The 13,784-nt window shown below is 39.2% G+C and overlaps 1 protein-coding gene across 3 annotated transcripts in view; it reads left to right on the forward strand.

Moving 5' to 3' along the window:
* The window catches only part of PMEL (premelanosome protein), a 706,375-nt gene that overhangs the window by 679,723 nt on the left and 12,868 nt on the right, over positions 1–13,784 (forward strand). For all 3 annotated transcript variants that reach the window (XM_044083764.1, XM_044083765.1, XM_044083763.1), the window contains exon 9: positions 10,968–11,073. In XM_044083764.1, coding sequence (XP_043939699.1) covers positions 10,968–11,073 — 106 coding nt within the window. The remainder of the gene's footprint in view (positions 1–10,967; positions 11,074–13,784) is intronic.

Raw genomic sequence — 13,784 nt, forward strand, 5'->3', positions numbered from 1 at the left:
ATAACTCTCTCATATAGCCATTACATTTCCACCATAGCAGGAAATCCTTCTATCTAGCCCAATTAGTTTCCAAGGAAATAGTCACAAAATCCAAATAATTCATCATATCACTGTGCTCTTCCCGTCTCATTCTCATTTTTGAATACATTACCCCTTCAGTATGGACAGATCCAAGAATATCACTTAACTGGAAAGACCACAGAGATTTCTAACCAAGAAAATGAAAGGCCTTAAATCCTTCAACTCTCCTGATAGATTAGCACAGCTATCCTTATGCTCAGTAGTCTGTTGGCTGCTTCAAGGTGACAAGTCTTGCTTTTTGAGCCAGTAAAGACAAAATCATATTTAACCTCCTATTTCTTCACAAAATCAGTGATTCTGCAAACACCCAAACTACAGACCCAAATCTACAAGAGCAGCTTCACTAGAGAGAGAGCTTCCTAATTCAACACATTCCCAGCCAATGAAAGAAGTTACCGTTAGCGGTAACACAAAGTATTACTTTGGCTACTTTTAATGCTAGTCTTGATGATTAGATGCTCATACACAAATTTACACCGGAGTTATCATGAATGGTTCTGCTGGATTTGGGAGGTGATTGCTATTAACCGCTCGAAAAAAGGTGTCAGGAAATTTTAAGTGTTTATGCTTAAAGTATACATGGCTAAGGCATCTTATGCTGTCCATGATTGCCTATGTTCCTAAGTATGATCAGTGTAAGGAGGTGTGTAGAACGACTGTTTCACGTGTCAGGCAACATTGATCTGGAACTAAAGATGAACTTGGGAGTCCTGTAGTGGGCTTAGCAATGGAATCAGGCTATGTTCCTTAAGGATGCTGTCTCACATCTGCAGTAGTAAGTTCCACAAGACTTCAAAAATCTGCCTGAAGTCAGAGGTTGAACAGAGATTCCCAGTGCAGGAAGACCCACTGAACCCTCTTCAGCCTAGTTTACTGAGTCCTGCTCAGAGACCTGGAGAGAAAGCAGTACTTAGTCGGTTTAATTTCTCCAAGTCTTTTGAGTTTCTAATACCATGGTGGGAATGGACTCAATTCCTAAGTCAGAGTATGATTAAAGTTCAGGAAATGAGTATATTTCAGTCTTTGATGTTAGCCAAAAGTGCTCTTCGCAGCACCTGCAACATGCCCAGAATTTACTGTAATTCATACGGAGGTACACGTATTGGTAGCATATCTAAGTTGTTGTTGTTTGTCTTTTGGCTTTTCCCGGTTAGGGGTCGCCACAGCGGAATTCTGGTCCGCTAATGATTGGCAGTTGGTTTTTATGGTGTCAAGTTGCCAGCCCGATGCCCAACCTTCAATGAAGGCACACCCATTCAACGCATGTCATTCGAATGCCCACTCTACCGTGGGGAGGACATGCAGACTCCACACATCAGGCACTCCCAACCCAAGCCAAGAATCGAATGGGAGAACATCTTGCTGTGAGGCAACAACGCTACCGCTGCACCACCGCGGTATCTTAAGCAGTGGCAGCTGGTGACTTCAAATTAAAGGAGGGCTGCAGGAGACAGCTGGATGGGTGGAGCCAATGGGAAGGGGTGTGGCCAACTAGAAAGGGTGTGGAGCTATGCTCAAAACCACAACAACTGGAACTTTAATTAAATACACTGCCCTGGGTGCCAAACAGTCATTACGAGAGTCCAATCAAGACAAAATGAAGCGTAGAAGAAAAAATATTTCAATGCATTGGCTACATGACAACTTACTTAATATCCAGATGGAAACCGGTTGTGAGGCATGAAAAAAAAATTACTTTTTAAATACATTACTGGAATGCCAGTCAAAATCAGGTATAAAAAAAAGAAGCAGCACTCAACTCAAACCACTACTCCTTGCACTGCAGTTCTAATTATAATTTATATTCAGCTTTATAAAATTACCAAGTAACATGCTGAAAATAGCAATCTCTGTGATACCCCCACTTGTAAAAATGTTTCTATTCCAAAAAAAAAACTGCTGCCTGACACTATATACTTGTTTCATGGGGAAGACATGATCAAAGTAAAAAATGAACAGCAAACAAGAAACAAGCTAAAGATAAATTGCTTAAAGGATTCCTGCACAAGTTATGGACCACACATGATAGATTGGCATTCTGTTTAGTTTACGGATAAGCCTGCAAAGATGACTTCAAGTCTCCAACAAAAGATGACTGCAAGTCCCCAACAAATGTAATGAGCTTCTGAAAATAGTGTAATCCTGTCCTTTTATTACAAATACTGTCATATGCATTTCAATACCCAAGGCTTATACATTATCTAGTTATGTAAATATTCTCAGCATGGCAACAACGAAAAGGCTTTCAATGCTGGTAATTCTTTAACAGTATGCTTATTAAAGGTTACTTGCATCTTACAATCTCTGACAAGCTTACCTGATGGTCGTTAAATCAGTGCTACTTAAACAGAGCAACAGGGAACTGTGACAGCATGCATTTCCTGAATAATAAGAAGCATAAATCAACAGTATAAAAATATGACAGAAAACCAGAACATTCTGCAAAATCAAGGACAGATGAAAAGCCACAGTTGTACTTGTGGTCTACCTTGGATGGGGGAATACTCTGCACACTTACACTGCATAACTGCTCCTTGCCTTCCTTGGACACATCCAGAGCCACTACAATGGGGAGTGGGGTGCAACAAGTATGTCACAATTTGAAATGTCTCTGGCTGACAGTGATGGCTCTGACACTCATACCTCTCAACTTCAGAGCAAGAAATCTGGTCAAAGCCATACATAGAACTAGAAGTGGGACACAGGCCCAAAAATAAGTACAATTTTTTAAATATTGCTCTTATTAACTTAGATAATAGAACAGTAGTAGGTCTTGCATTAGTATGAATTTTCTGAAGGGTATGAAATCTGAAACGCAAATGTCTGTCATTATTTTCTAACTTCAATCTTTAATGACTTGCCACTAATTTGCCAGAAAAAACACAATTTTACAGACCAAAATGTGATGCAAAAATATAAAGTTGCCACACAATACAGATGGAAACCTGTCAAAAAGGGACACTTTTTTAGTATTAACACTGCTAACTTGAGCAGCTAACAAAATAAGAGCATCTACATGCATTTCTGAAATAAAAGTAATCTATAACTCTGATCATTACAGTTAAACTGTAAACCCTCCATGTTTTCTTCCAAAATTGCCATTTTGAGGAGGGATTATTAGGGGAGAGCAACATTTTGAGCCAAACGTGGGGACAATGGAGAGGTTTGGATATTTCTAATTCTACAAAGCGATTTGCACATACCTCTCAACCTCTTAATGCAGGAAATCTGGACAAGGCCAAATATATTGGAGGAACATACAAACACTATTAAAAATTGCTCTTGTATAAACTTAAGACAGTTGATAGAATAACAGATCTTGCATTAGCATGCATTTTTCTGAAGGTTATGAAGTCTGAAACTCAATGTCTCATTTAGTGACTTCATTCCTAAATGATTTGCTAGAAAACCACAAATTTTATGAGGAACAAACCAAAAATAAGAAGCAAATATCTATTGATTCTGCAAACATATGGACAACTGAGAGGTATAGTTCAACTGGGGCTGTCTGAGTTTGCTACCCTCCCCTCACAAAATCATGGTCGAATGGAGCCTCCCCCCTGCAGCCATTCCAATGTCCCATTCCTTGGTTATTTTGCCCCATTTACCATAAACACTAACGTGGATACTGCTTTACTTCTGCGATGATTTAGATTTCATTTGAAAGTTTTATTTTGCATTTTACAGCGCAAACCCTAATAGATATCTGTTAAACAATGCAATGCAGTCTCACAATGAAAATAGACTTAGCATTAAAACTTCTCTGCCCTTGAAACTCACATGCATTGAAACCCACATTCAAAGAAAATACATTTTGCCAGTGGCAGATAAAGATTAACTCTGGGCTGTTTTCAAAATCATAGGCCCCTTGAACATGAAACATACACATGCTCTTTGATACACCTTCCTGACTGTATTACATTATATTCCTTGTACCATAGATCTCCCTTCAAAAGACTGTAGGAGACAGAATACAGGGATAAGGTCTTGAGGTGGTCTGCTTAGGACATGTTACTTATGCCCTGTATTCTTTTAATGAGAAACCACTGTGGACATTCTAATTGCTGGATATGCCAGGTTAGGTACATACCAAAGGGGCCACTGTACTCAGTGATAGGTCTGATGAATGATAACTACAGTGGAACAATGACTTTCTTGGACCTAGATGCTATACCTTTGTTTATAGGTTGCACAACATAGAATGATTTACTCTCTACTGTAGACATGTGATTATCAATGGCTTGATTGCTGTCTATGTGTGTCCCAAAGTCCTTGACAACTGGGTTAGCTCTTAGGGATGGGTTATCAATATGATAGTTACTCGGAGTGCTGGATCTGGCCCTGGGTATTGTAGCAGTATTGCCCTTCCTAAAGCTTTCTATCTTGCATTCTTTGAATTTGAAAGCTGATCTTTGCTGCATTGCATTATAGATGCTTAGAATTAATAAAAGTATAACAAATGTCAAAAACAGTTTGGAAAGGTTTTGGAGAAATGGCAGTGTGTGCAGCAACTGAAATAATGAATAAAACTGCATGCTATTCAAAAAGTATCAGGATGTTAAATCCTCACCATGAATTTGAATGAATTAAGCATTTCTGTTACACAAGTAGAAGTGTTTCACCAACATTTGCAGTGGAAAAAATTTAACAAGTAGTTGCAGAGCTGAGCACCAGAGTTAGTATTAAGGAATTTCCAGTATCAACCAGTTATCTTCATTTGCAGAAAGCAGAAATGCAAGCCTAATTTATCTTTTTTACATAACTCCGTAAGTGCCTTGTACACCAGGAGAACCAGGGAGAGGAGGGAGAATGTTACATTTGGTCTGCACAAGGAATACGAGAAGTATAAATTAATTCCATTTCTACTCTTCTCTTTTGACAATCATAAACTTACTCTTAATAAGAAGTTTGGATGTATAATGTTATGGCAGCTTTGAATGCACTTATTTGATAGTGTTGGTGGTAGGGAATGACACAGTAGTGCATCATGTAAGCAGTGGCAGTATATTGTTATATCACCACAGAGAACAACATTTGCCACCATGGACATGTATTTTTTTCTTCATAAAATTACAAAGTTATATTCAACATAAGAGAGGCCTTTTTACTACATTACATCATTCATATACTAGATGGCTACCTATGCAAAAAAAAAAAAAAAAAAATGGAAAAATGCCATGGGCGGTTCTGAAGTAAAAAAAATTCAAAACCACTAACTCAAAGATGCCAAACAACTGAGGATTCAAAAACTAATGGAGCTGTACCACCATATATATAGCATCAAAAGCAGAACAGAATTGCATTCTCATCTAGGGTAAAACGATTAAATACATACCATTAGTCAGTACTGCTAGAGAGGGGAAGCTCTTACTTTTAGAACAAAGAGGTCTTGCGGAAGGCTCTTCAGTTCCTAAAATGTCAGTCAACATCCAGCCTATACAAAGGGCTGCAACTCCTGCTGATGTGAAGAACTAATGCTGTGGATTTAATTCTAGTTCAACATAAACAAGTACAGAAAGTAAAAAGAGTAATACTACTGTGCCACAAATAGTACGTCTGTAGAATTCACACCCTCAAACTGCTAGTTCTACTTAAACAATGACGTTCTAGGCCTATTCAGTGTTAAAGCTTGGCACAGGCTTGACATATGTACAAGTGGGCATACCAGAACATTTAGATAAAGCCCAACTGCTGTAAAAGCAATACAGGCAGTATTCGCAGCTGTAGGACAGTTCACTTAACTACATTTAAACAAAATATAATCCACAGGTTGGGACCTCCCAAGCAAGGCTTTAATGGCATGGTTAGTATAAGACTTTTGTTTTCAGACTTTGACAGAAACTTAATATTTCCTGCAGCTCTGAAACATTGGAAATGTTTATTCAAACAAATGGCAGTCAATATTTTCCAATATTTTCCACCTGAAATAGCTAAGAAAAGGAAAGCCTTCACCAAAATTAGGAAGCAGCTGTGGTTAAAAGGTCTTACAACAATATTTGTTTTTCCAGCAGAAAGACGTTTCTTTCTTTTTCTTGAAGCACAATTAAAACTTTACACAGTAAATGTTTGTCATAAGACTCCATGTGGATAAATAAGGATCACCATCATTTTCAGGGCAGCACATTTTTTGGTGGGGGGAGAAGGAACCTCCATCCAATATTTTAAATATTAATGGCTTACACCATCATGAAAAAGACTATTTTTCAAATTTGCTTTACAACTTAAAGGCTTTATCATCTGCTTACACAAAGTACATATGCTGTCATCAAAATGTGGTGTTTTAACCATTGATAAAGACTGTAAGAAAATCCTTGGGGATTCATAAAGAAATCAACCTCTGACAGTAAGTACAGCACCCAAAAGGAGCTGCTTACAAAATGCAGGGAACTGCAATTCAGAGAAATGTGAGCTGCAATATGGAAAGACTCCATTATCAGCTAATGTGCATGTCTCTAAATCACACTTAATTTGTGATACTGCAGATAAGCACACGGTCTCTCTCACACACACACACACACACACACACACACACACACACACACACACACACCCTACCTGGATCTCGATGTAGGTCCCTTCGTTGCATGCAGCATTAAATCCACAGTTGGAGCAGTACAAGTCTGTCCGCGCATCCTTCCCTACGTCCGTTGGAGCATTAAATCCACAGCCCATGAGATGTTCTTCCCCCGACGAGACTCCAGCCTGCCGACGTTGCAGTCCGAGTCCGATCCCTTTCCAGCAACAGTCTATGCAGTTACAACTGCATAGACTTCTGGGATCTCTGCTCTTGAATGTTTCCTAATCTGGACTGCTGTTGAGACAGTCTGTGCATGCTCCAGACTGTCTCAGCAGCAGTCTGGATATCGGAAATAGTGCACATGCATGAAGGTCCGCTATTTGCGATTTATTTTATTTCTTTTTTACAGCTGGGGGGGCTGCAGTCCAGCAGTCCAATAGCACAGGCCACCCCTGATCTTAAGTACAACTGTAAATTATTTTTTATGAGACCCATTGTTCCTACTACTGTTGGAACTGTCTGGGTATTCTTCTTCCATATTGCTTCCATTTTTGCCTGCAAATCCTGGTATTTTATGGCTTTGTGTCTTTCTGTACGTAAAGCACTGTATTCACTGGGTGTAGCAATTTCAATGATTGATGCTACTTTTGTCTTTTCTTTATGAACTACAATGTCTGTTTTTCTCACATCTATTTTTTGAACTGTTGGTAGGTAATTGGTGATCCCTGGTGATATAAACTTCATCATTCTATATAATGCTTTATTGCTGACATTCATTTCCAATGCTTCTCAGCTGTTTCAGTGTTGTGACTTTCTTTTGTTCTATTGCCATAACCGGGTTTTTTCTAAATGACTATAAACACTGTCAATGTTAATTCCTGTATATAGTTTGTACATCATTGGAAGGAAAGTTATTGATCTATAGTTTTAGGATGGCTTGTAGGTTCACTGTTAAGGAGTATAATTTTTCGTGTTGTTATCCAGATTGATGTCTGTTTGGGATGTGCATATAAGCTGTTCTTACTCGGGGCTAAACGCTTGTGTAAATATGTTAATACTTTTAGCCAAAAGTTAGGTACTGCATCTGGGTCTGGGATTTTCCTTGCAGGAGCTTTACTTAACTTGGTTTTAGTTTCTCTGACTGTTATTTCATCCCACTTCATATCCTCTACATCTGAACTCTTTAGTATTTCAGCATCTTTATGTTCCATATTTATCCAAAATGTATTTGTTTCTTTTTTGCTGGTGTTTCTATTCATTTTATTTTGTTTCCCAGTTCTCTTCATCAGTGAATTGCTTATTTTCTAATTTTTGTTTATATTTATCTGCAAAGTTTTTTTTAACTGCTTTATAGTTTTCTCCATTCAATGCTTCCATGTTTTTTTTTTTTCTTCCCTTCCTTTCCCTCATTGAGCTAAGTAGTAAGCCTTTATCTGTTTAGGTGCACAGTAATTTATCCTATTTACTTCTGTTGTATCACATGAATTTCTCCTAATAGTCCTGATTACTGTGTTCATCACTTTTGTCAGATTTCTAACATTTTGAGTCTTATTTATTTTCTGTAATCTATTCCTTTAATTGATCTTAATATGTTTATTCATCTCTTTGAAGTCAAGTAACTCTTCCCTTAGATCATTTTCTTCTAAAGTGAGGACACATTCTTTGTTCTTTTTCCTGTGGGCATTCTACAAAAAGTCTCAGAACATCTTCTTGTGACACATCCTCGTCAGATGCATCCTACATCATCTGCTGTCCCTTCATATGGGAACTCATTGGCCAATCACTCCACAACATTGCCTGTGTCAGAGATGCCACAATTACCTGCACTTTTCCTTGTAAAACTTCAACTGAACATTTGTACTGGTTTCCTACAGAAGGATTCAGAGCATCATCACATGTCAAATCTTCACAGACGCCTCCCTCGCCACTTGTTTCTGCGTAATTTAGAAACTCTCTGTTCCATCGTGCCGTGACATCAACTGTGTTGGATTTTGTACACTAAATCCTTTACTCTGCAGGTAATCCATACCTTCAGTTCCTATTGTTTTAACTTCTCTATTCTCTGTTATTAGTCTTCTTTTCTGCTCTCTCGCTTTGTTTTTTTTTTTTTTTGCATTGAGAAATGTTCTATACCTATGTGCCTTTGCCTTTATTTCTCTTTAAATATGTTTGGTGCTGCTTTTTATATTGATTAGGTTTGCTTTCTCCTTTGCATAATTGTTGCACAATATCACGTCTTTTTTTGCATGTCCATATTTCGTCAGATGCCTTTCACTACACCAATTCCTTCATAATTTGGGAACTCATTGTTCTACCATACTGTGACATCACCTGTGTTAGGCTTTCTACAGTAAATCCTTTACTTGACAGGTTATCCATAACTTCAGTTTCAGTTTGTTTAACTTCTTCCTTACTAATCCTCTGTTCTACATTCCCCCTTTGTTTTCCTATTATTTGTGTTGTGAAATTTTCCATATCTGAGTGCCTTTGCCTGTATATCTCTTCAAACATCTTTGAAGCTGCTTTTTTATTGATTAGTTTGGATTTCTCTTTTGCATAAATATTGCACCATCTCAGACTCTTTTTCTTTCCCACGTCCATGTTTCGTTTTAATACCTTTCAAAACCTCTGGATTTTGTACTTTATATTTTTACTTCCTGTGTCGCTTCTTTTTCCAGGCAGTCCAAAGTTGCTTTGTTTATGTAATATTTTCTATGAGTCTGTTGTATTAATGCAAACAAATTTACATTTGATGCTTTTGACAGTTTTTCTTGTTCAAGTATTTTTCTTTCATCTATATTCTCTCATTATCTTACCGAATATCTTCTATCTGGAAATTCTGGTCTTCTTGCGTAATAGTAACAATATGTAATTTCTTCCCTTTCCTCAATAGTCCACTTTGTCATTTTTATGGCTCTTTTTTGGCCTGTCAGTTTTTGTGTTTTTTGTGGAGCACTGCTTCCTTCTACAACAGAGGGACCACCCTCCCCCTGACCCTGGCCTAACAAAATTGTAGGAATGTTTTCATGTTTTGAGTATTCTACACGGCCTTTTTTCCAGTCCTGTGACCAGTGCGTACACCTGGATTGGGCACTTTTTCATCCTGAGACCTGTGCACCCAGCTGTCTTTTTTTATTTTTAACATTACCTCTCTCCATGATATATGCTACATAAATATTGTCTATATATCAGTGTTGTCTTGGTGAGATTTTTATGAAAACAGGGTTTGCCACGCAAAGGTCCTGTGTGATGTGAGAAAAGCAGCTATAGACACCAGTGATTCAAGGGTCCAAACCCTGGAATCAGGCCAGCCATGGTTATGCTCCATCAGACAGACTGGGTGACAGATGTTACTGCCTAAGTAGGGAATTTGGGAAGTGTATCCTATGAGCCCTTCATCATTCACCAAAACAGAAGATAGGTGTGTGCTTGATCCCCCACCAGTGGAGGATGAGCTTGCTATGTGTGGGGACTGGAAGGCACTTACAACAACAAATTTACCTCCTAGAGGTAAGGCATAGACTTGCAGTCCATTTTTTTGCTTCTGCTGGTGCCCTGGGAAAGATCTGGGGGTGTATTTGAGGGTCCACCCACTGGTGCAGGCTGCGCACTTTCAACCACTGCTATCCTTCTGTTAGTGAGATTAGCCTGGGGTTTCTGTCTGGCATCTCTGGGTTGACAGTCTAAATCTCTGGCACTTACTTTGTGTTGTGCCCATCTCCTAGGCAGTAGAGACTTCTGATATAGCTATTGGCGCATAATTTGGTGGTTACATGAATACTTCAAAGTTTCACTGCTTTAGTTATCAGATGTGGACACTCTTCTGTGAAGTAAGTCATGATTAAAATGTAAGTGTATGTGGCAGACAAGAACTGGGGAAGAACTGTCAGGTTCTGGAGCTAGGCGTGCCCTTATAGTGTATTACATGATACCACAAAGTGGACCAACATAAGGCTTGAGAGCTGTGCACATAAGGGACCTTCTCAGAAACAATATCACAAGATACCACAAAGTGGACCAACGTAAGGCTTGAGAGCTGTGCACATAAAGGACCTTCTCAGAAAAAATACAAAACTAAAGTAGAGAAGAGGAGGAACTCATGTCTTAGACCTACCAAGAAGGGTCCTTAATTTCAGATCTGTACTTTTCACAGCTACCTAATGCTGGTTATGTCTTTCTGGCCTTGAAAAAATATAGAATATTAAGGGCAGTATGGGGGGAGTCAATACCAAGCTGTCTTGGTAAACTGGGAAACTGAAACCAAAGCTAAAAGGATAAACCCCCTAAAGTGGAAATCCTTGTTTACCCACAAAAATGTTGAATTGTCACTTCAAATGCTTGCTAACTTTTGTCAATCTTTGTGTTCCAGAGGGTATTGAAGCAGTGGAGATTGTCCAAGTGGCAAACGTGATACCTGTTGGATCCAGTGATGTTCAGCAGAATGCAGTGGATATTACAGTAACCTGCCAGGGAAGGTAAGGCTGGGATCACTATGAAACATAGCCATAAAATCTATAATGAAAGTATTACAACAGACTAGTAACTAACAAATGAGTTAAGAAAAATGAGGCAGTTTGCTTTATGAGGTCTGGAGACTGATGACAATCTTGGATACCTGCTGGTGGGAAAATATAACCACCAAATAAGGGCAACAGACATTACAGAGGTCTCATAGATGTCAGAAGCTGCTTCATTCAGTGAGTTGTGGCAATGAATAAGCACAGAGATACTTGTCTTTACGTCTCCAAGGCATGGAAGTTGATGGTATGCCTAGCCAGAAAAAAATCTTGAGGATTTCTTGGTGGTGATAGTTTCCAGGATAGTGAATAACAGACATTTATAACAGATCAATTCAACTGTTTTCCTTGGAGAGGTAGACAAAACATTAAACTTATCCATTCTGTGTGTTAAACATGACAGATGCCATGTTCATAGATTGTTACAAGCCTAACAACCACTAGGGCTTTTATAAGCCTAGCTGTGCACTCCAACCCAGTTTTGTCCCCAAGTACCTTGGACATCTATTAGGAGGGAGTATGTTAGCAAGGAGGTAGCTAAGGGATTTGTGGGGGGATGTTATTTGGAGACCATTTTACTTTCTGATGGTCTCAGTCCATCAACTACATGGGAGCTAGAGTGGGGGTGATTTTGCGATTTCACATGCGGTGGTAAAAGTTTTGCTTGAATTGAGTCAGGAATGAACTCTGCTTCACATGTATGGGCAGCCTATTCCATAATAGGGAACCTTTGAGTTACATATCTGTCCTCCAGCATGCTCTGTTTATGTCACAAGTGAAGTTCAAATCCTTGGATCTAGTGTTTCTGGTGCAGTTTGTTTTGAGAGTGTGCAAAAAGTCCACCAGGGCTGGATCTGAGGATGCTTTATAAGCCAGGCATAGATTGCTTCTCAACAGCCTGTAGGATAATGAGTACAGAAATAGGACCTTTAGACAGTCATTGTAGAAGGGTATTCATGCTCTGAATTCTCTTGGTGAGAATCCTTTGTGGGAATTCCAACTTTTGCCAAGTGTCTGGTTAGGTACATACCAAAGGGGGCACTATACTCAATGGTGGGTCTAATAAGGGGTAGGTAGAGTGTTGTTATAACTTCCTTGGACCTGTGTGCCACACTTTTATGTACAAGGTGGGCGACATGGAAAGATTTTCTTACTGTCTTTGCTGCATGATGGTCAAATGCCAGATTACTATGTATGTATGTTTCCAGATCCCTAACTACCATGTCGACTCTTAGGGGTGTTTTTTGATTGAGTAATTAACTTGGGTGTACAATTTCCCAAAGGGAATCATAACGCATTTCTTGGCATTGAGTTTTAAACTGTGGCTTTGGCACCGGTCATTTGTCTGTGTTAGATCTTGCAAGATGTTGGTGTCATGTGGGGAATCTGGGATAGCTCCAAATTTACAGTCATCTGCGAACCTGGTGAGCCAAAGGCCTTTGACATTAGCATTGATGTCTGAGAAATTGATGCCAACCAGGATCGAACCCAGCAAGGTGCCGCAAGGTCTGCTGTTGGTGACTGGTCTCACCAGTCCTGACTTCTTTGTTTCTATCTGTCAGCCAGCCAGCAATCCAGTGAGGCATGTAGGGATTTATACGTAGTTTAGAGAGTTTGCCATTGATTCCTGCATGGGGTATTGTATCGAATGCCTTTACCAGGTCAAGGTTTGCAGTATGCACTGTTTTACTGTCAGCCATTACCTTGGTGACCTTCTCAAAGAAATGAACAAGGTTAAGTAAGCATGTCCTTCCCTTAAAGTCAAACTGAGAGGTATCCATAGAGGTTGCCAATGTTGTTTTTGATAATTTCCATGACAATTTATTCTATGGCTTTGCATATTAGACTTGTTAGACTGATGGGTCTGTAGTTCCCAGGTTTGGTTATTGGTTTGCCCTTATGAAGAGGAATGACCATTGCCGTCCTCCATTCACTTGATAAGTAGTCTATTTTGAGGCTGTAGTTGAAGAGTACCTCAAGTAGTCCTGATAGGTCATGTTTTAGACTATTCAGGAGGCAACCAGGGATATTTTGGGGGCATACTGAGGTAGTGTTTTTAGCCTTAGTGAATGCTGCCAAAACCTGATTCTTGCTAATAGTTGGGGAATATGCTACAAGGAATTTCACAGTGGATAGCCGGGTTGTGGGAGTGAATGGTGAAGTTACAGTTGAAATTATCAGCCAGTAGATTCGCTATGTCTCCCTGATCAGTGAAGGTGGTAAGTCACACCATTAATCACCAGTTCAGCACACTGCTGTGTGTTACCTTTAAGGTTCCAGACATAGCTAAAGAAAGCTTTGTGATTGTCAACCTGAGAGGCTATCCTGACCTTGTAGTTGGCTTTGTTAGACTTAGAGCTCTTAGTTTCTTGTGTAGTTGACCATGACTTTTTGTTTATTTGTTTGTTTTTGTTGTTATATACCCTATTGAGGTGAGGATTCAACCAGTGGGGTTTGTTTTGGGCTTTCTTCTAGTAGGTACTGCAGCCTCTATGCAGACATTTACATGTTTGTAGAGGGTTTCTGTGAATAATTCTGCATAGGTAGCTGTGGACTCAGGTTTAGGGGGACTCTTGAATTTTGACAAAGTTTTTGCTTAATAGGATGTAGTTTGCCTTTGAATAGTTTCTAAGTGTTACAGGTTTATTTGGGTTTTCATAGATGATTTT

The sequence above is a fragment of the Protopterus annectens genome, chromosome 9.part0, assembly GCF_019279795.1.
Source record: "Protopterus annectens isolate FY-2018-M chromosome 9.part0, PAN1.0, whole genome shotgun sequence".
NCBI lineage: Eukaryota > Metazoa > Chordata > Ceratodontiformes > Protopteridae > Protopterus > Protopterus annectens.